The sequence below is a fragment of the Drosophila tropicalis genome, unplaced genomic scaffold (assembly GCF_018151085.1).
Source record: "Drosophila tropicalis isolate 14030-0801.00 unplaced genomic scaffold, ASM1815108v1 contig_867, whole genome shotgun sequence".
NCBI classification, from domain to species: domain Eukaryota; kingdom Metazoa; phylum Arthropoda; class Insecta; order Diptera; family Drosophilidae; genus Drosophila; species Drosophila tropicalis.
The window spans coordinates 1,632,646-1,651,908 of NW_027173362.1; the positions used below are offsets into that span (position 1 = coordinate 1,632,646).

Sequence of the window (19,263 nt, forward strand, 5' to 3'; positions counted from 1 at the left end):
CATTGAATGAGAGTTCAAGTTCAATGGCGAGTAACTTTAGTGCATATTTCAATAACACCTCCGCCTCGGGTTCCGGTTCCAGCTTTGGTTCTGGCATTTATGACGAGGCGGATGCGGAGGCGGCATCAGTGGCGGTGGCGGTGGCGGATGGGGACAATGGTGAGGGCGTGGACATCTCGGCTAACAATTTCAATATGGCCACCAGTGAGCTGGCAGCAACAACTTTCGCACCAACATCCAGCACATCGTCGTCAACGTCCGCCACGGAAATGCCATTCTGGTTGATACCCAGCTACAGTGTTATTTTCATATTTGCCGTCTTGGGCAACGTTCTGGTCATATCGACTTTGGTCCAGAATCGTCGTATGCGCACCATAACCAACGTATTTCTCCTCAATTTGGCCATATCGGATGTGCTCCTGGGTGTCTTCTGCATGCCGGTCACTTTGGCTGGCACCCTGATGCGTCAGTTCATCTTTGGCGAGTTCCTATGCAAACTCTTTCAATTTGCCCAGGGTAAGTGCAAAGCAAAAAACACAAAGTCAAAATTTAAGATTGAATTTCTTTAATACTTTTGCTGGTTTAGATATTAAATGCAATGACACAGCAATTTGATGAAAGTTAGCCTAGTAATTAAATCAATCAATATCAAGTAAAACTAGTTGGGTAAAAAAGGTTGGCCAAGTTTTAAATACATTGCAAATTTAATAGAATCGGGTCATTGTCTATTATCATTATTGCCCAATTGTAGAAAGTAACTGTACTTTTACCTGTATATTCATTTGCCATCTTAGATCTAGATGGTGTTTTCCCCCGAACCTCCATCAACTGTCACTGAAATGCTCACCCTCACGAAACCCAAAAAAAGCTTTAACTTGATTTGTCTGCGACAGCACTTAAACGTTTAACCCAACCTCCCAACCGCCTGCCTTCACCCACTGTCGCCTTCTAATCTAACCTAATTATAATGTTGAGCTTAGTCCTAAAACTTACCCATGGGTTCTATTCGTTCTCCTTCGTTCAACATTTTTTGTAAGCCATTCTGTATTTTTCCTGCTTTTTTTTGTTTTCGTTTGCCTTGTGAAAGGTAAATAGAACTGGGTAAAAGGCTGGCAATGGTGAGGTGTGATGAGGTTAGGTAGGGGGTGAACTACTTTTGCCTTCAATTAGCTAAAATTCCAAATACATAAGCAATATATGTATGTGAACACATTTGTATTTATGTGTATGTCTCTTTGTATTCATGTCTATTTAGGTGTTTGTGTGTGTGAGTTTTTGGGTTGAAGAAGCATTAACATAACTTTTTATGATAATCATCGTCAGCATGTGGATCGTTTTATTGACTACGTCCTAGGCCATAGAAGTTCACTTTGAACGGCAGTTAACGTTATGTTAATAAAAACTTAATGTCAGTTAGTTGACTTATATTCCTAGATTATCCATTCATGATTATTCGGTATCTCGGGGAATGAATATAAACTGATTTTAGTTTATTATGTGAATTCCGAGTAAAAAATACTCATTGCCCAAAAAAGTATGCTATTGACAATAACGACACTTTATAGGGGAATCCTTCTACGAACCTTAAATCATTGACAAATGGAATTTGTTCACTTTTTGAAGTCAATTTTTCTGGGTTTTTCTTCTTTGTTTTTTGTAATGTTGCTTTCGTTTTCTTTTTCCTTCGTTTTCGTCGTCTGTTGTGCGTCAGACGCAAATTAAAATTCAAATATCTTGTGATTTTATTGGACGAAGAGCTTGTTGAGACACAATGGAATGTGTGTGGAATGGCTATAACATAACTTCAAATCAAACACTTGTCCGAGTTTGATACTATTAAAAAGACATTTGCCCAATGTCCTTGCGAGTCCTTCTTGCCTGACTGAGTGCGTGTATGTGTGTTATGTATGAGAAAAGTCATTTGGCAGAGGGACAATTAGGGGGCCAGGCTGGGGCTTAGTGGTTCGCTTATTGTTGCTTATGTTTATGGCGTAGGCGCATTAGCAAGACACACACACACTGAGGCAACCAAAATTGTATTTAAGGACTCGCAATAAGGATGAAAATACCCAGCCAGATTTAATCTACGTGGAAATTATGGCAACTTCTTCGTTTTCGGCCAGCTTATTTTCAATTTGTCATTGTTTTCCCTCTAATTTTCGTTTGTCGTGTTTTTTTGTGTACGGATACATTAGCATGACAAGGAGGAAACAGGAAGAGGAGAAGATTCGTGAGCGTAATTTAAATGACTAGAAGATGGCGTTGCACACTTAGTTTTCTCCACCCACTGGATGAATTATTTTTGTTTTTTCTTCTATGGCAGCAACAAGCTGTGAATTAAATAACAATTTTAATGCCCAACAGGAATACAGGGCAAAAAACAAGGGATAAGAACCAAGCCCAAGGTCTCGGGACATGGCTAACAACAGGGCAGGACTCGGGGGGAAACGAGAGCCAGAGAAGCCGGGAAACAGTACATGGAACATGTAACAGACGCGTATAATTACAATTACATAACCACAGAAGGACAGAACACATCTGTTGCCAAACAATTTAGTTAGCTGAATTCAAATTAACTCGAAAGACCTCAGAGTAGCAGCAAAAATTCGGAAGAAAGGATAATGAGAATGAACTTTGGCCTTTAAGCGGGTTCAGAAAGTTATCCCAGACAATTGTAAGTCCTCTTAACAGATCATCGACAGATGAGAAGCTGGGTTATCGTTTCTATAATCGCTGATAAGCCATTGTATAACGTGATTAAGGTGAGTTAATGATCCGAATATTTCGGTGAAAATGAACAAGTTATCGTTTGATAATACATATTTAATCGTCTAGCTTACTGTTCTTTTCGATTAAACTGTCGTCTAAATTCGATTACTAACAACAGTTTATTTTTTGTGAATTAAATTTAATCCAACGCTAAACTTAACAAAGAACAAGAGCATAAAAATGATATCTACAAATGAAGCCAAGGTTTGTGCCTTCTTTTTCATGGCGCTAAAGCAACTTTAATATGAAGCAACATAAAAAAACAATTTCGATGTTGTTTGGACTCTGTGTGTTTTAAGAGCTGTTCTTGCTGTTGCCGTTGTTTTTGTTGTCGGTGTTGTTGTAGTCCCCGGCGTTGCACAAAACATGTGTTAAACAAAAGTTCTTTATGACCACCATGGCACACCCAAAGAAGGAGGAAGTGGCCATGGCTTTGGGGTCTGGGAAAGTATGTGAAAATGCTAAATGTGTTTTTAACATCGCCTTAAATTCAGTTTATTTTCAGAATGGGCGAAAGACCCGAAACTCCCTGAAACTTATCGATCTAAATAAATATTATGATCTTGTGTTTCATTTTAGTTTAGTAGATAAAATCATTATCTACTGTTGCCTTAATCGATTTGTCTATGTCAACGTGAACTACTTTTATCGCCTCATTAACTGTTGCATCAGTCGATTGTCCTTTGAGAAATCAAGAGTGAGTCTGCAGACTTTTCAAGACTTTGAACTGTTTTTGTCCCATTGTGCAGGATAGTTTGTTGGTTTAGTGCATGGTATAAGGAGAAACAAGAAGGAAGAAGGCAAAAGGAAGATGGTGAACCATATGACATGTGCGAACTAAACGTTCAACGACGCCCACGTCCGCATACAACGCCTACGGTCAGGACTTGGTCATGGACCTCCTCCAGCTACTTCTGCTCTTCCTGCTGATGGATGGAAGGATTTTTTTTATTTCTTTGGGTGGGCATTTTTGCTTGTTGCCTTGTTGTTTACGTTTGCCAATTGTTGTTTTTATTGTCGTTCACTTCTCCACACATGGTGCGGCATGAGATGCTGGTGAGACGTGGTTCGGGGCTGGGAGGGGACAAAACATTGTGGGTTTTGGGGTTGTATAAACAAGGCCTTGGCAGGTTGCACAATTTGCTTAATGAGTTTTTGGCCAACGGCAATGGTGTTGGCGCTGGGGCTCTAGCTTGAACTCTAAGTTCCCTAGCACAAAACACACTTGCAATTTGCCATACAGGTACACACTGTGTGGAGGACAACAGGACAGGGTGGTCGCTCGATTATCTGTAGTGTTAGTTAGTGCTCTGGCCACTCCCAGAAATGGGACACTCTCATTATAATGCGGTGGTCACTTTCACACGTACTTCCATCAGCTCAGGACATTAACCATAATCAAATATGCCGTTTGACTTAAATAGCCAAAGGATTAACCAGTTGGTCAAGAAAATAAACACAATTCGAGTGAATTAATTAAGTTCAGTTGAGAGATCGACTAAAAACAGTTGTGGGTAGTATCAAATACTTAGTTTTCATATTAAACTTTGCCATTTGCTCTGGGCGTTCCTTCTTTTTGGGCAAATTTCCAGTATTAGCCTTGAGCCAAATGGCTGAAGGGCAACTGTGACACGAGCTAATCTCATAATTGGCTCTACGCAATATTGTGCACATTATTCTCTCTCCTTAAAAGTAGCAACATTTTAATCCGCCTACTTATGAAAAGCTTAACAAGATGAACGTAATTTTTCTTGTTTATTTATTCATTTTTTTCGTTTTTGTGGTGAGCACCTTCCTACTTATTTTTGTACTTGTGAAAGCTTTTAAGTTATTTAAAGTAGTGGTTGGAAAGATGGTATTGGGTTCTGGAAAAAGTTTACTCTTGATTGAATTGGCATTGGCAAAGGCCACATATTGTGCAGGGTATTGCGAAATCGAGACCAGATTTCAACCTGCCAAAGTTTCTCATTTGAGCAACTAAAAAGTTTCAGTTGCTGTTTCAACTTTTGCCTCTTTGGGATTATTTTTGTTACTTTTTCTTTTGTAATTTAAATTAAAACACAAATGCCATAAAAAAAAATCAACATGAACCTGCTTAAGACATGTGTGTGTGTGTGTGTATGTGCCTAGACTTTACCTAAAGCCAAGTTTACCAACTTAGTTTTAATCAAACAAAAAAAAAAAAATACATGAAGGAAAAGGAACAACCAACAAACAATAAAGAAGTTTGAAGTAACTTTGTTTCAACTTTAAATAGAATTTTCGTTTGTTGTTTTTTGTGCGTATTTCTGATTTTGGTTTTATAAAATTTAATGCATTCATTGTGGCATTTAAATGCCATGGCTTTGAAATGGTTTTGAAATAAATTCGGAATGAATTCCCGTCTCATCCCATCCCGTCCCGTCCCGACCCATACCGTTCCGTCAATCTTAAATTCTTTTGGGAAAAAGTTTTTACAAAATTTGGAAATTGAATTAAAATCATTTGAAACTGAACAGAACATATCCGACAACAAAAGAAACAACAATGAGAATGCAAATGAGCCAAAATAAAAAATAAAGTTAAACATGGGTGAAAGCTATACATGTGTGTCTGTGTGTGTGTGTGTGTATACAGGGTGAGGCAACAAATAGATAGAAAACAAATTTACACAAATTAAACTCAACAAATTTAAAAAAAAATGCAATCGCAATGCCTTCAAGCTACATTTGAATGAATTTCTCTCAACTACAGGACTTTTTCATTTCCTGTGACTTAAAGAGTTTCCCACTTAGCGACATCACAAGTTTATTTATTAATCTTATCTTTAAATAGAAAATTGGGTCAAGCAAGTCCACTATTGTCCCTAGCCCATAGAAAGTCATTTCTAAACATAGTCTACAGCTAAACCACTAGCAAATCGTTATTACTATTTCACTTTCACTTCCTTATTCTCATTTCCTTTGCCATCGTCTACAGTCCCGAAGGCCAACTTCTGGCAAGGAGTCCTGTCATCATTTGTAACATATCATTCATCATCACTCTTATCGTCATCATCATCTCTGTGTCGTTGTATTTTATTTCTCGTTTTGCGAATTCCAAAAAAAAACAAATTCCCCAGCCACACGCTACAAATATGTGACTGGACCTGCCAACCGCCACTTGGTATGGGTCTCGGTCTCGATCCCTGTCCGTGTACGAAACCCTGGAACTCACTTTGCCAGTAACTTTACAGCTGTCCGGTTGTCAATCAAATTATTATATACATATACGAAAAGTTTATTGTACATTAGGTCCATCTTTTTACATCAACTTAAAGGTTAAATGGAAAATAGATTAGTAACCAAATCTTTTTTTTATTAAGTTTTGAAATATTAGCCTTTTTGTCAAAAATAGAAGTTGATTCTTAGTTTATTTTAAAGTTTGCTTTATCACGTTTTCTTCTAGCGGGCACACCCTGCGTATACGTTTTTTTTTTGACCAACGAGCACTTTCTACAAACAAAAATAATACCAAAGTCGGAAATTTAAGCAATTCTTCAATATCATTCGGCACTTTGTCGCTCCTTTGACAACTAAAAATTACGCATACGCCAAGTTGGCCTCAGCACAAGTAATGTTGGCAAAGTATTCTCCAAATTTAACACCTAAACATCAAATTGAGCCAAGCTTTGAAGATTTTTGTTCCTTTGGCCCACAACCTTGTATAGACATATAGATAAAAGTACTAAAGTTCGTGACGCTAACGCCTTAACTACAAAATTTACAGAAAAAAAGAATATGCCATGCCACCGAAATGTATGCTACATATTCTAGTTTTCACCAAGACACAGCGACAGCGAAAGGTGTTGCATACATTTGAGCCCTTTGGTAAAATTGAAGTTGACGTTTTGATTGACATGGAATGTAAACCTTGTTTGAAGATGCTTTCAGTCAAGCGGACAATAAATAACATGAGCTTGTGAGTGTGCCAGTGTGTGTTAGTGTGCTCGCGAGTGTGTAAGTGTTTTGTGCTTGTTGTAAGCGTGTTGTTGTTAAACTTTAATACGCGGCAGTTAAACAGTTTGATGGATTTGCCTGCCGCCTGCCAAAGTCATGACAACTAAATCATTTTAAAATACAAACACAATTTGTAAGAGTCTTAGTTTGTCGGTGGGTGTGTGTGTGTTGGGTGTGTGTGGTGGGTGTGTATGTAATTCAATCGTCAAATGCAAAAACTGACAGCAAATAAGTCGGCAGTGAACACAAATTCAATTTCTTGATTTTCTTTTTTTGCCGTTGCTTGGCTCCTTGATTGAATTTGATTTGTACCAGAGAAAAAAGCAGAGAAAAGGCAAAAAGAAAAAATATATAAATAGGATGAGAGGCAACGCCTTTAAGAGGCAACGGCTATGGAACGTGTTAAGCATATTACGTATACGACATGCAGACCCGCAGCAAAATACAAAAACACACACTTACCACACTCACCAAACTGTGTGACAGGCTCTTCTGGTAAGGGCCAGGGGGAGTGCGGGGTGGTGGGACAGGCGGAAATTTATAAGCGTCAGTTGGGCGATAAAATTTGATTGCCGGCAAATAAATGGAGGCGTAGACCACAAAAAATTTGTTTTTCTTAACACGAACAAGCAGAAGAGTGCTTAGGATTGGGTTGCGTTCGCATTTCCGTAACGAAGGAATGGGTCAGTCAGCCAGATGACATATGGCCGAAATGTTTGTGCGTGTTCCCATACATATTCCCTTCATTTACCTCCTTCCTTCTCCCCCTTAGCCAGCACCTAATCTAACCCTCCATCCCCAGATGTATAAGTTATAAAGACGAAAGCTTGCCGTTTCGGTTTTTGACTGTGATTACAACTTTAAGTGGCCCAACAACAAATACAAAAAAAAAAAAGAAGAAAAATATCGAGATGAAAAGGAAGAACTGGATAAAATTGCGTCATAAGACTGATTTCCATTTTCCCAAACGTTTCTCATTGATTGCCTTTACACATACATCCATATGAATGTATGTAAATATACATTTCGTTTAAAGATATATGCCATTTTGTGTTTTTAAATCAAACACGCTGGCTGGCTACAAAGTAATCAGGAAATTCATTAATTTTATGCAATACCAAACGGAAAGTGCAAGAGATGTAGACGTAGATGACGTTATGGAAACGATCAAATACCCTTTCCTATGACATTTAACTACATAATAGTTAAAACAAGTCATCAGATTCATCTAAGTTTATTCAAACTCATTCCCTCTCTGTGATCCTCCCAAAACATGACTTAAATAGAGCTTAAATAGATTTGGCCCCTCATCCTAATCGAGAATATATATCATTGCACTCTCTGCTCTATATAAATTGTGCATATTTCATAGTATCATTTTAATTAGAATTTTAATTATTAAAAAAACTGCAAATAAAAAATTCAACTATTTGCAAATAGTGACTTATTGGGGGAATTGTTGACTATGCTATAGATAATGGTTAATATTAATTGTAAACGCAATTAATATATAATTAGTGGGCCACATGCCCCCTCCTTCCCCCGCGCATGTTAGTATCACAAATTGTTTAACTTAATTGCATCTAGAAATAAATTGTGTAAATGTTCTCCCCGTGGGATGCCATCAGGCGAGGCTATAGCATTTTTTAATATGCAAATTTTATAATTAAAATGTAACTGGAGCAAAATGTGCAACAAGAAGGGAAAAAAATCCCGAACATTGTATTAGCCCTGGGCCCATTTTCTCTATTGGAGTCCCCATTAAATTGTCATTAGCAGAACATAAAAATACCCTGCCATCAGTTAAGTAAACTACCCAAACTTAAGCTTTAACTAGCATTTGAGTTTCTGTGTAAGTAAAATTTGGCGAGTTTTTGTGTTTAAGGAATTTCTAGACGCTTCGAGGGGTATACCCTTGTGTGTACTTTTAGGGTACAGGGTATTAACTGTTTAAGAACAGCCATAACGAGCAATTTTCACTAATGAATGTGTCTTAATTAGAACAAGACTTTACTTTACCAGCAACCTAACGAGGTCACACTGCATACATATATACATGTTTAATATTTATGAATGAAAAGCATACATTATTAATATGATTTATGTTTATTTGCCATCTTGACCCACTTAATTCTTCTTTTGCCTGTTTACAGCCGCCTCGGTGGCCGTCTCTTCATGGACACTGGTTGCCATATCGTGTGAACGCTATTATGCCATCTGCCATCCGTTGCGCTCTCGTTCCTGGCAGACAATAAGTCACGCCTACAAGATAATCGGATTTATTTGGCTTGGAGGCATTTTGTGTATGACACCGATAGCCGTATTCAGTCAATTGATTCCGACCAGTCGGCCAGGTAAGGAACTAGGAATGGCAGTTAACGTTATCAATCGAAAAAGACCTAATATTTAAAAATTTATGAACTTTTTGGTGACAGGTTATTGCAAATGCCGCGAGATCTGGCCAGATCAAGGTTATGAGAGGTTGTATAATATATTATTGGATTTTTTGTTATTGGTATTGCCTTTGCTGGTGCTATGTGTGGCCTATATACTCATCACGCGCACCCTGTATGTGGGCATGGGCAAAGACGCGGTCAGCAGGGTGGTGCAACAGGCATCTGGCGGTGGAATGGACCTGGGAACAACACCTGGCAGCAGCAACAATTGTATCTTGGTACTCACAGCGGCCACAGATTACAATGGTAAGGGAGATTGTGGTTTTTCTTTTGTATAAATTAAACTGAAATAAACACAAACACACACACACACACACACACACACGTTTATATGTATGCCAGACGGAAATAGTACTAACAACAATAATGGTGGAGGAGCTAATACTGCAACAGCAACAACGACTCTAACAACGATAACCACAGCAGCAGCAGGAACAGCAGGTACACTGGCAACAACGACATCGACAACCGCAGCAGCAACAGCAGCAACAACATCATCAGCAACAGCAACAACAACTGTGACCCTGGCAAAGACAGCTTCACCCAGTTTACGTATGCATGATGCAGCGCTTCGAAGGTATGTATATATGTATTCCTTCATCCCACATATGAAATCACGGTTCTATTCTATTCCGACGCACTGAAAACTATGAAATGTTACATTTTTGGGCTTGGGCAACAATGGATAATCAGATAACTATGAATATTTCGAAATTTCAGTTTAAACATCAGTTCAATAACTTGTCGTTTCCTTGCGAATTTCATTGATCCACACATCAAGGGAAATTTCTCATGTAAAACGGCCTAAGGTACAAATGAAGAGAATGGCCAAACTTGGTTTAAAGTGTTGAATCTCACTCTAGAGAAGCTTCTTTTAATGTGTCAAACAGCAAGTTTCCTACATTCCGCATATTTTATATGATTGGAAAGTATTTAATTTCAAAATATTTGACATACATTGGCCTTAATTTTCCATTCCATTCCTGTCGACACATCGAAGTTTACTAAAAATTTCAGCCAAAACAAACAGATGATCAAACATGTGACTTTGTAGGCACTTGAAGAACGATTGAATCCATGTTGCCAATGAATGATGTTCTTTTAGTTAGTTCTCAATATATTTTAAGAAATTTCTCCACTTAATGCCCAATGTGCAAAATGGCAGCCTAACTGTATGCAACACAATTCTAAAAAGCAACAAAAAGCTCTAAACCGATGACTGACATTGTTTACAATCCTGTCTGTGTTTTTTATTTTTATAGATCGAACGAGGCCAAAACCCTAGAGAGTAAGAAACGTGTCGTCAAGATGCTATTCGTGCTGGTGCTTGAGTTTTTCATTTGCTGGACGCCTCTTTATGTGATCAATACGCTGAGCATGTTCATTGGCCAATCGCTGTACGAATATATAGACTACACATCGATTGGCTATATGCAATTGCTGGCTTACTCTTCGAGTTGTTGCAATCCCATAACATATTGCTTCATGAATGCCAGTTTTCGTCGAGCTTTCGTGGATACTTTCAAGGGTATACCTTGGCATCGCAGCAATGGCGGTGCAACCGGCCTGGCTGGCGGCCATTCGGCCAGTCAAGTGGTGATGGGCGGCCAAATCAATCAACCCAACATAGCCATAGGCTTGGGTTCGTCGTCATCATGGCGGAATCGATCACGTCATGAGCAGCAACTGCTTAACTCGGTGGTGCATACAAATAGTGGAGCAGTCGATAGTCCTCGGCTGTGAGTGGATAGGAGAGTGAAGATGAAAAGAATTCAAAATTGTTTTTCTGTAAATATTGTATTTTAAAATCAATTTTTTTTCTTCGCGTTTTTTTTTTTTCTAGCTAACAATAATGTATTTAATGTATTTCAATTGAAAAACCAAAGGTTCCAATCAAATAAATGCAAACTGCAATAAAAATGGCAAGAATACTTTGAGTGATCCGGTTCTATTTGCATCCTTGAAATATATCTTAAACCAGCAGGCGAAATTGAAACAGTTTTGCCTCTTCTTTTAGTTATTTAGCAAATTGGTTGAATTTTTCCTTATTATTTTGCAGCATTTAAGAATATAACCAAACTCCTACTCAAAAGCAATTATAAGCCAGTACAAACAGAATATTTTCGGCCAATGGGGGGGGGGACATCAACAGGAGAAGGCCTCGCAGAAGCTGCAGGACTGGCCAAAACAACGAAGCCAAAAGCACTCCTACTTAAAAATAATCATCTGTGACAGAGTTCCAGTCCTTTGGTAGCTGTTGAATTGTAATTGTCGCCACAGTTTGCTACTTGACAAGGCGACGAACCGAAGGCAACTAACGACCCCAAAAGTCCGAAGCCTCTCCATAAACCCCAGTCCCAACCCCAGTTCCTATCCCAATCCCAAACACCAGACACCAAGAACCATAGAGAGACCGAGACCGAGACCGAGAGCAAAACCATAAGCGGCTCGGGCTAGGAGGCTGCTATTGGTTGCTGCCTCTGCTACTGCTGCCATGAGCTTGCAATTAAAACGTTCACTTGGACTGCATAAATTAAAAATGAAAGTGTTGAGGGGCTTCTGAGATGGCAAGTAACTGGAGCGAGGTAAGCACTCAGCACTGGACATTCGCTTGGTTGCCCAGTGGGGTGGGTAGGTCATTTCGAGCCCAGTTGGTTGAAAGGTTCAACACTTTCGAGTAGGTGAAATCTTCAAGTGCCGCCAAAGTCAAAAGGGGAAAACTCTCGATCTTTAACGTTTTCACAATCACTACTTGTTTAGACTGGTTTTGTCTGATATGAATATTTACTATTGTTTATTTCATTTGTCAACCGTTTTGTTTGTTGTCAGGAAATTTTTTGTTTGGGATTTTTGCTATATATGAGAAAAATTACAATAAGCTAATGGAAATAGAAATGGAAGAGCTTCTAGAAGAAGTGGTACCATCCGAAGATCTTCAGAGATTTGAACGCAAATACCATCGTGAACTGGAAACAGATGGTTGGATACGCACTGAGACAAAATTTGAATACGCATTCTGTTTGGTCCGCAGTCGCTATACGAACGATGTGAATCGTGGCCTGATGTTGTTTGAGAATTTGGCCCACGAGCATCCAGATGGTCGGCGGGATTATATTTATCATCTGGCTTTTGGTAATGCCCGACTCAAGAACTACACAGAGGGATTGAAATACTGTCAAGCGTTCCTGGAAGTTGAAAGCAATCATCAAATGAATCTACTAGAGGCATACATGAGAAAGCAAAGCGATCGCGAGATTGTCAAGGCCATGGCGTTGGCTGGAGGAACGGTTCTATTCATGGTCTTAGGGATATTAGGAATGGGCTTGGCTATGGTCAGAAAGTGATGTTCCCTCCAGCCCGCATTGCTTCCCACACCCCATCCAGCCGAGTTTTCCCCTTGTTTTTTTTTTTTTTTGCTACTGCTTATGCTTGTGCCGGAAAATCGTTAGTTAATAAAAATGATAATGGTATGCACAAAAAGGGGGGCATCGCCCACAGTTTAAGGAGTCAATTGACATACGTGGTACCTGGTAACCGCCGTCATCAGAACACTTGCACAATCTCATCATCATTTCCATCATAATAATTCCAATGAAAAATTTGTCAAGAACACTCCCACCTCGTCCCACCCAATTTTCGTGCACACCTTTCATCTTACATCTCCCCTGTCACGTTGCTTGTAAAAACTTGGACAAAGTAGCTGTAATTTATTTTATTCATGCATATATAGTATAACTTTTTCTTTGGCAGAAGGCAAAAGTATGCACTAAAGCAAAGGCAAAAATCCGCAAGAAACGCAACGACCCCTCTAAGAGCTGCCTCCACCTAACCATGGTCCTTTGCTAGCTAGTTTGCGGAAGATATATGGCCCTAAACGAGCTGTTGTCAGTCAGTCAGTAGTAGTATGCCGCATAGAATCTGCCTTTGTGCTTTAAGTAATTTAATTTATGACGAAACACAAACACACACACACACACACAACGCAGGAAAGGAAAGAAAACTAAAGCAAATGGAGGAGACAGGCATTGGGTATAATCAAAACGAAAAGGATATGCTTGTTTCTGACAAAAAAAAAGGAGGCCACAAAACACAGACATACATATGTATATTACGCAGCCGCGAGTGATGATAAAAAAACATATATATCGTAGTATAAAGTGGAAGGTAGTTCCAATCGATAAGAACAAAGAATGTTGTATGAGGGGAAAATAGCCCAGGTCAATTAGCTAGGGAAATGAGTTAAGCAGAGAGTTCAATATCATTTACCAACACTGATAAATCTGACAGTGTTTATTAGATCAGTTAGCAGATGCTTTAAAGTAACCACTTGGACTTGGTCTATCTGCTAGACACAATACACACACACACACCCACAGCAAACCCCTTTTCGGTGGCCTTTTTGTCGTGGCCTTGACAGAGAAAAACATTTTGAAGCTCAAAATGAAGAGGAAGATACTTCAACTACTAATACCATGGCTTTTCATTGGGGCTTTCTGCAACGTGGGCAAAAAGACAAAAGAACCAAAAGAACCAAAATAAATGGAAAAAAACACCAAGAACAGTAAAGAAAGCGTAAAAGATGAGAAAGTAGTTGAAAAGGAGAAGAATAAAAAATACTGCTGAACAAGTAAAAGTAGCTTCATGGCCATATCAGAAGTTATTTGCATGAGCTGAGCAGAACAAAAGACTGAGAACGGAAATGCTAGTGTAGAGTAGAGACTCCACCTCAGGCCGACTTTTACCTCCTCTTCATGTGAGCATTGGCGTCACACAAGAAGTCCTAACGAGGCCATTTTCAGCTAAGGCTGCGTCAGGTGACATTACTCATCGAGGGATTCACGCTAGTCAGTAGCCATTCATCTTAATTTCGCACAATTGCCGGCACTCAATCAACAATCATCATCATCATCATCCTCGCCATCATCATCATCATCATCAACAACAACAACAACAACTCCACCAGTCCACTTCCTCTCTCATTCTCTCTTAATTTCTAATTTCCTCTAAATGATTAATTCAGTTTATTCTCCCTATCCAAGAGGGATTGATCTAATCAAACTTGTTGGCCAAATTCGTGGAAATATATATGCAACGTACAAGTTGTAATCAAATGCAAATAAATATTCAAGACACGCCAAAATATCTGTGAAAGTGGATAAGGATGAGAATGGAAGTCATCAAATAAACAAACAATATCTAAGGATAAACTCTAGAGAAAGAAAACCAACGGAAGTGCGGCTGACCACTTATGATTGGGGGGCAAGTAGAAGATGGACGTTGCTTTTCCTCCCCCATATGCATGTGTCTACGCAAGAGAAAAGAGGGACGAGTTGATGGTCTTTGATTTTCGACTATAAAATGCTGATTAAGGCCCAGCGAGACGTCCCTGAAAGAAAACCAAGAACATTGAGATACATATACTTGTATGTTTGTCTGTATTTGTATATGTATGTAACTGCGTTTACTGAGTGACTTCATCAACGTGTTCGGGGTGTTGGGAGCAAGTGACGGAGCATGAAATTCCTGTGAGTTCAGTTTAACTTCTTTTTGCTTACCATCATCGTGTTTCACTTGGCCAGCAGGACACGAAGAATATGCATAGCTAGTGGCCTGTGAAGTATTTCTGTGGTGTCCTGCGTCGTGTTTGTGCTTAACTAATTATGCATGAGCAATCCGTCATACTCTCTCCTGCCCCATGGACTCTCTGCTTCCGCTGATAGAGAGATATACACGATCCCAACTCTTTCGTCTAGTCGATCTCTGCCCATTCAACCAGTTGTTAATTTATTCGTCTAACTTAATAACTTTAATTTTCCTGTGAGTTTATGGCTCACTTTAACATCTTTTTTGCTTGCCCCTTCTTCGTCTTGGTAATTTGATTGTCTGTTTATGTCATTCAGACGTGTCCTGTGGCAGGATTAGCCAGCGTAAACGCCTAAATAATGCGACTTAATTTTACGATGCGATTGTTTACCCACGCCGCATATGCTTTTCCATTCTCGGAATGAATAAATACATGGTTTATAGTTGCAATTCCTTGAAACACGGAAAAATGTGCCAAGTCCAGGCCGTGTTTTCGTTTTTTCCTTCCTCCCCCTTTAGCTGAAAAGTTCATCAAGATAAATTTCGGCCAGCTAATAAATTGGTGAAAAGATGAAAAGAAAATAAAATGCAAAAACATAGCTGATAGAGAGAGAGGGAGAGCGAGAGATGGAGAGAGGGAGACGGATATAATAAAGCAAACAAAATTATGAGGCTCAATGCCTTTGGCATCGGTGGTCATGGCGACATTGTTGCTGTTATTTTATTTTGCCTTTGCTTTCACTTTTCCTTTTCCGTGTCGCTTTTATTTGGTATGGCACTCACATGCCGGCCGAGTTATTTTGACCCGTTTGCTTGTTGGTTGATAAACAACTTTGAGCGTATAATAAATATTGCATTCCAGCTGGCAAAATGCACTACAAAGAATTCAATTTGAGTTGCGGCCGTATGTGGATTCGGATGGGGCATCAAAGATTGGGGGCAAGGAGCCTCCTGGCTGAATGTGTTGCGAGTGTGTGTTTGTTTGCCAACAGGAAATTGAGTTTATTCTCGATTTAACCCCCCCCTATCCAAACTCTACCCCCCACCCCACCCCATCATCGTACATACATATCATGTAAACACAGTGTTATATTGGAAAAAGGGAGAGGGAACCTTTTGTAATTGCTTTAAATTTCATTGCGATTTTATCTACAACCTGAACAACAACAACAACAACAACAACAAAAAGTAAAAACGAGAAAAATTCATTGTCCTTTTTTTTTGTGCTTTATTCTTTTTCTTTTGTTTGCTGATGTTTGCATGTTTGAAAAGTGCAAAATTTGAAAATGGAATTCATAGAACAAGGATCGTTACGTCCTTTATTGCTTGTATTACACGTTGGCTTTATTTGAAGAGTAGCAGTAACAGAAACAGCAATTAAATACGAGTCTTTTTAGATAGATGCAGTTAAAGTATGTAGTCCTGATAATGCTATCCGGATTGTGTTAGTCTTTTTTCAATTGATGAAACACTTTTGCTACATTTTGTTTAGGCCAAATAGGGCTTTAATGATAGATTAAACCATAGTCTGTACAGCAAAGAGACAATTGACCCATGAGGGTCAACCAACCATTAGGTTGGCCCACATATTTAAGGCAATGTCAAGTAATGACGTCGCATATTTTCGGCCATTTACACATCGAGTCTATTCCGGACTTCCTTTGGCCATGACTAACCTGTGCCCAGTGAATCCAATCCAAAAGGAGGCTCAGATGCGGATTCTCTTGGTGCTTCAGATATCGAAATCGACCAAATTAAACATCATCAGTTGATTCGTTTTTGTATTGAAAAGTTAGCCTCAGCTGCCTCCGTTTTGCTTCTTTTTCAATTTCTTTCCTTTCCAATCTGAAGTCAGTTTTGTTTCCATGAATTTACTTTGGGGAACACAGAAACTTCACAAGTTCAAATTTTGGTTACTCGCTCACAAATTCGAAAGTTTTTCGATTGAGCAAGTTCTTTTTAACATATAATTCAAATAACAATTCAATAGCATTATAATCTTTATTCTATTTATTAGTTAAACGGGCAGACGATGCGTATACGTCATATTGGAAAAGACTTTTCACAAAACATTGAAATTGTGTACAATGAGATGGTCACTTGCCTTGTGTTTTACCAAAACCCCTGAATCCTTTGGTTGAAAATCACTCTAACTTTAGGTTGAGAGCTCGACAGAAAAAAAGCTCAATGGAAAATGTAACGTCCAATAAGATTATTTTGTATAACTTCCATTGATTTAGTTATGAAAAGAGATAAGTAAACGACCTAATTACATATATCTAGATAACTGACTTATGTGCCAGAAACTTGTCTTCTTATTAGGATATGACAAAAAACCATATGACTTTGAACCATTACTTAATCCTACTTTATAAAGTGTAAGTTTTATTAGGACTTAAAGTATTTCTCTAGGCGTAAAGTTTATCAAGAAATCATGGTCTAGAAATATTAGCCATTAAAGTGTTGCTGTATAGAAAATGTGTACTAGCCAACACTTCACCGGAAAAGAGAGGTTCTTTTAAAGGCCAAACGTTGTCAACCGAAGAGATAAGCACAACAATTTTACGTCCTGGGGTTTCTTGATGCAGCTGGGCCTCGCTTGAATTGGGTTACTTTGGTTACCTGACCTTGTTAACTCAAATTGGGAACGTTGTAACTTTGAAACTATCTGACAAACAAGGTATCAGCCCAAGGCACGATGTATTCTTTGACGGTTCGAAGCGGAATGAAGAAAGTCACGCGATTTCACATGAAGTGACATCCGGCAGATAAATGTTTATTTTGTCTCTCTACTTTTTTTTTTTTTTTGTTATTGTTTGCTATTTTTTATATTATTTGTTCACGTAGGCTCAGTTTGAGCTTGATTTGGTTTTTAATCGTTTCCCTCATTTGCTGCGGAAGTGAGTTTTTGTTGCCTACTTTTAGGCAGCCTTAAAACGCTACGTTTTCTTTTCCTAATAAAAACAGAAATGACCACCCTTAATGTATGTTCCGGTGTTTAGATTTATAGAGTGTGGCTTGTAATTCTCCCTCTCTTAGCCCCAAGTTGGCTTAGTGCTAAATTTTCTGCAGATGACAATCATTTAACTAAAAGCATTGACGACATCGGGACTTTGGGAGTTGGCAGGTTGAAAAAGTTTTGGAACACACCTTTTCCATGAAAATTCATCTATGACATTTAATCACACAAGGCGTGTGTGTGTGAGTGTGTGTGTGTGTGCCAGAATCATCCAAATTAATAACGCAGACTGATTACACGGCTGTGGCTCTGGCAAAGGCAATATGTATATACATACACGGCAGGTGGAAAATCGTGGGCTAAGGGCAATATTTGGCACATGCTGCTTGCTGTCGTTTTTGGGCAATTGATATTGGGGCCAAAAACCTGCACATAATTGTCCCTACTCAGCGATTTTCATAACTGAACTGAAAATTTTAATTAAAAAGCGAAAAAAGAAAATAGAAAGAGAGAGAGGGAGATGGAGAGGGAGAGAGCGAAGAAAAAAATTCACACGCAGAGTATGCCACAGGATCCCATCCTTGTAACTCGATGTCGACAGGTGGCTGGCTGGCTGGCTGGCAGGAAATCAAAAATACATCCAGCTGACGCTCCATAAATGAGATAACAAGTTTGTAATTTTGCCATAATTGCCATCCACTCTACCATTCAACCCCCACCCCCTCGTCCACAAACCAAAGCAATCGCATATGCCACCCACCCCATTGTGCCTATATTCTTGCCTCATCTCATTGGCCTAACATTTGCTCGCTTTTATTAAAATCAAAAACGCATATTTTTCATCTGCCTCCAACTCACTCAATTATTCTCAAGTATTTTATTTTCCATTCTACTTTCTTTTTTCTTTTTCATTTCCTTTAACAACAATTTTTCACACACGTGCTGCTGCGAACGAGCCAATTAAGCGAATGTCGTCTGTCTTGGCTCCTGTCTGTCTGTCTGTCTACCAAAAGAGAAGAAAAATTTGAAAAATTACTGTCACATTATGAGAACGAAAAATAATAATCAAGGTCAAAGATAAAATTTGCCCCACACAAAGCCAACCCAATCTTTCAAAACCGAGCGCTTTCTGCTCTACCATTCATTTCAAGTAGACCAAAAGGACACAGGGATTACACACACATACATACATGCTCTACCCATAATCCCAAAAACCAAATGGAAAAAAGTAAGCCTTTAGCACTAAAAATAACCAAAAGAGAAGCTCCTACTCTTTGTGGTATAGCCAGCATTTTGATTCCTGATATTTTGCTAGAAAAAAAAAGGATGAAAAAAGATAAAATTTCTTTAAAATATTGACATTTCGGGGGTGGTCCGAACCCCCCGATTCCTATCCTGGGTCTGTCAATGTTTCAAATATTAAATTGTCTGGCAATAAATAATAACTGATTTGATTTTAATTGCATTTTAGTTTGTAACTTGTCTAATGCATAACCTAAACTAAATAACTAATTGAATA

At 38.8% G+C, this 19,263-nt stretch overlaps 2 protein-coding genes across 2 annotated transcripts; both read left to right on the forward strand.

The window, feature by feature from the left end:
• Position 1: 1 nt before the first annotated feature.
• CCKLR-17D3 (Cholecystokinin-like receptor at 17D3) lies at positions 2 to 10,952 on the forward strand. The gene is made up of 5 exons (XM_068298565.1): positions 2 to 516; positions 8,900 to 9,100; positions 9,182 to 9,448; positions 9,545 to 9,779; positions 10,465 to 10,952. The coding sequence occupies exons 1-5, from the start codon at positions 24 to 26 to the stop codon at positions 10,943 to 10,945; spliced, it is 1,677 nt and encodes a 558-aa protein (XP_068154666.1). The 5' UTR covers positions 2 to 23; the 3' UTR covers positions 10,946 to 10,952.
• A 1,050-nt stretch (positions 10,953 to 12,002) lies between these two features.
• On the forward strand, positions 12,003 to 12,697 carry LOC137583592 (mitochondrial fission 1 protein-like). The gene has a single exon (XM_068298680.1). It carries the CDS (start codon positions 12,085 to 12,087, stop codon positions 12,544 to 12,546), a length of 462 nt encoding a protein of 153 aa, XP_068154781.1. The 5' UTR covers positions 12,003 to 12,084; the 3' UTR covers positions 12,547 to 12,697.
• Positions 12,698 to 19,263: the final 6,566 nt, after the last annotated feature.

Excerpts from the sequence above, each read along its gene's own strand:
- CCKLR-17D3 (XM_068298565.1), top strand. The coding sequence starts at position 24 with ATGGCGAGTAACTTTAGTGCATATTTCAATAACACCTCCGCCTCGGGT. Across the intron at positions 9,101-9,181 it reads GATTCCGACCAGTCGGCCAG|GTTATTGCAAATGCCGCGAG; the intron begins GTAAGGAACTAG and ends TTTTGGTGACAG. Across the intron at positions 9,449-9,544 it reads AGCGGCCACAGATTACAATG|ACGGAAATAGTACTAACAAC; the intron begins GTAAGGGAGATT and ends TATGTATGCCAG.
- LOC137583592 (XM_068298680.1), top strand. The coding sequence starts at position 12,085 with ATGGAAATAGAAATGGAAGAGCTTCTAGAAGAAGTGGTACCATCCGAA.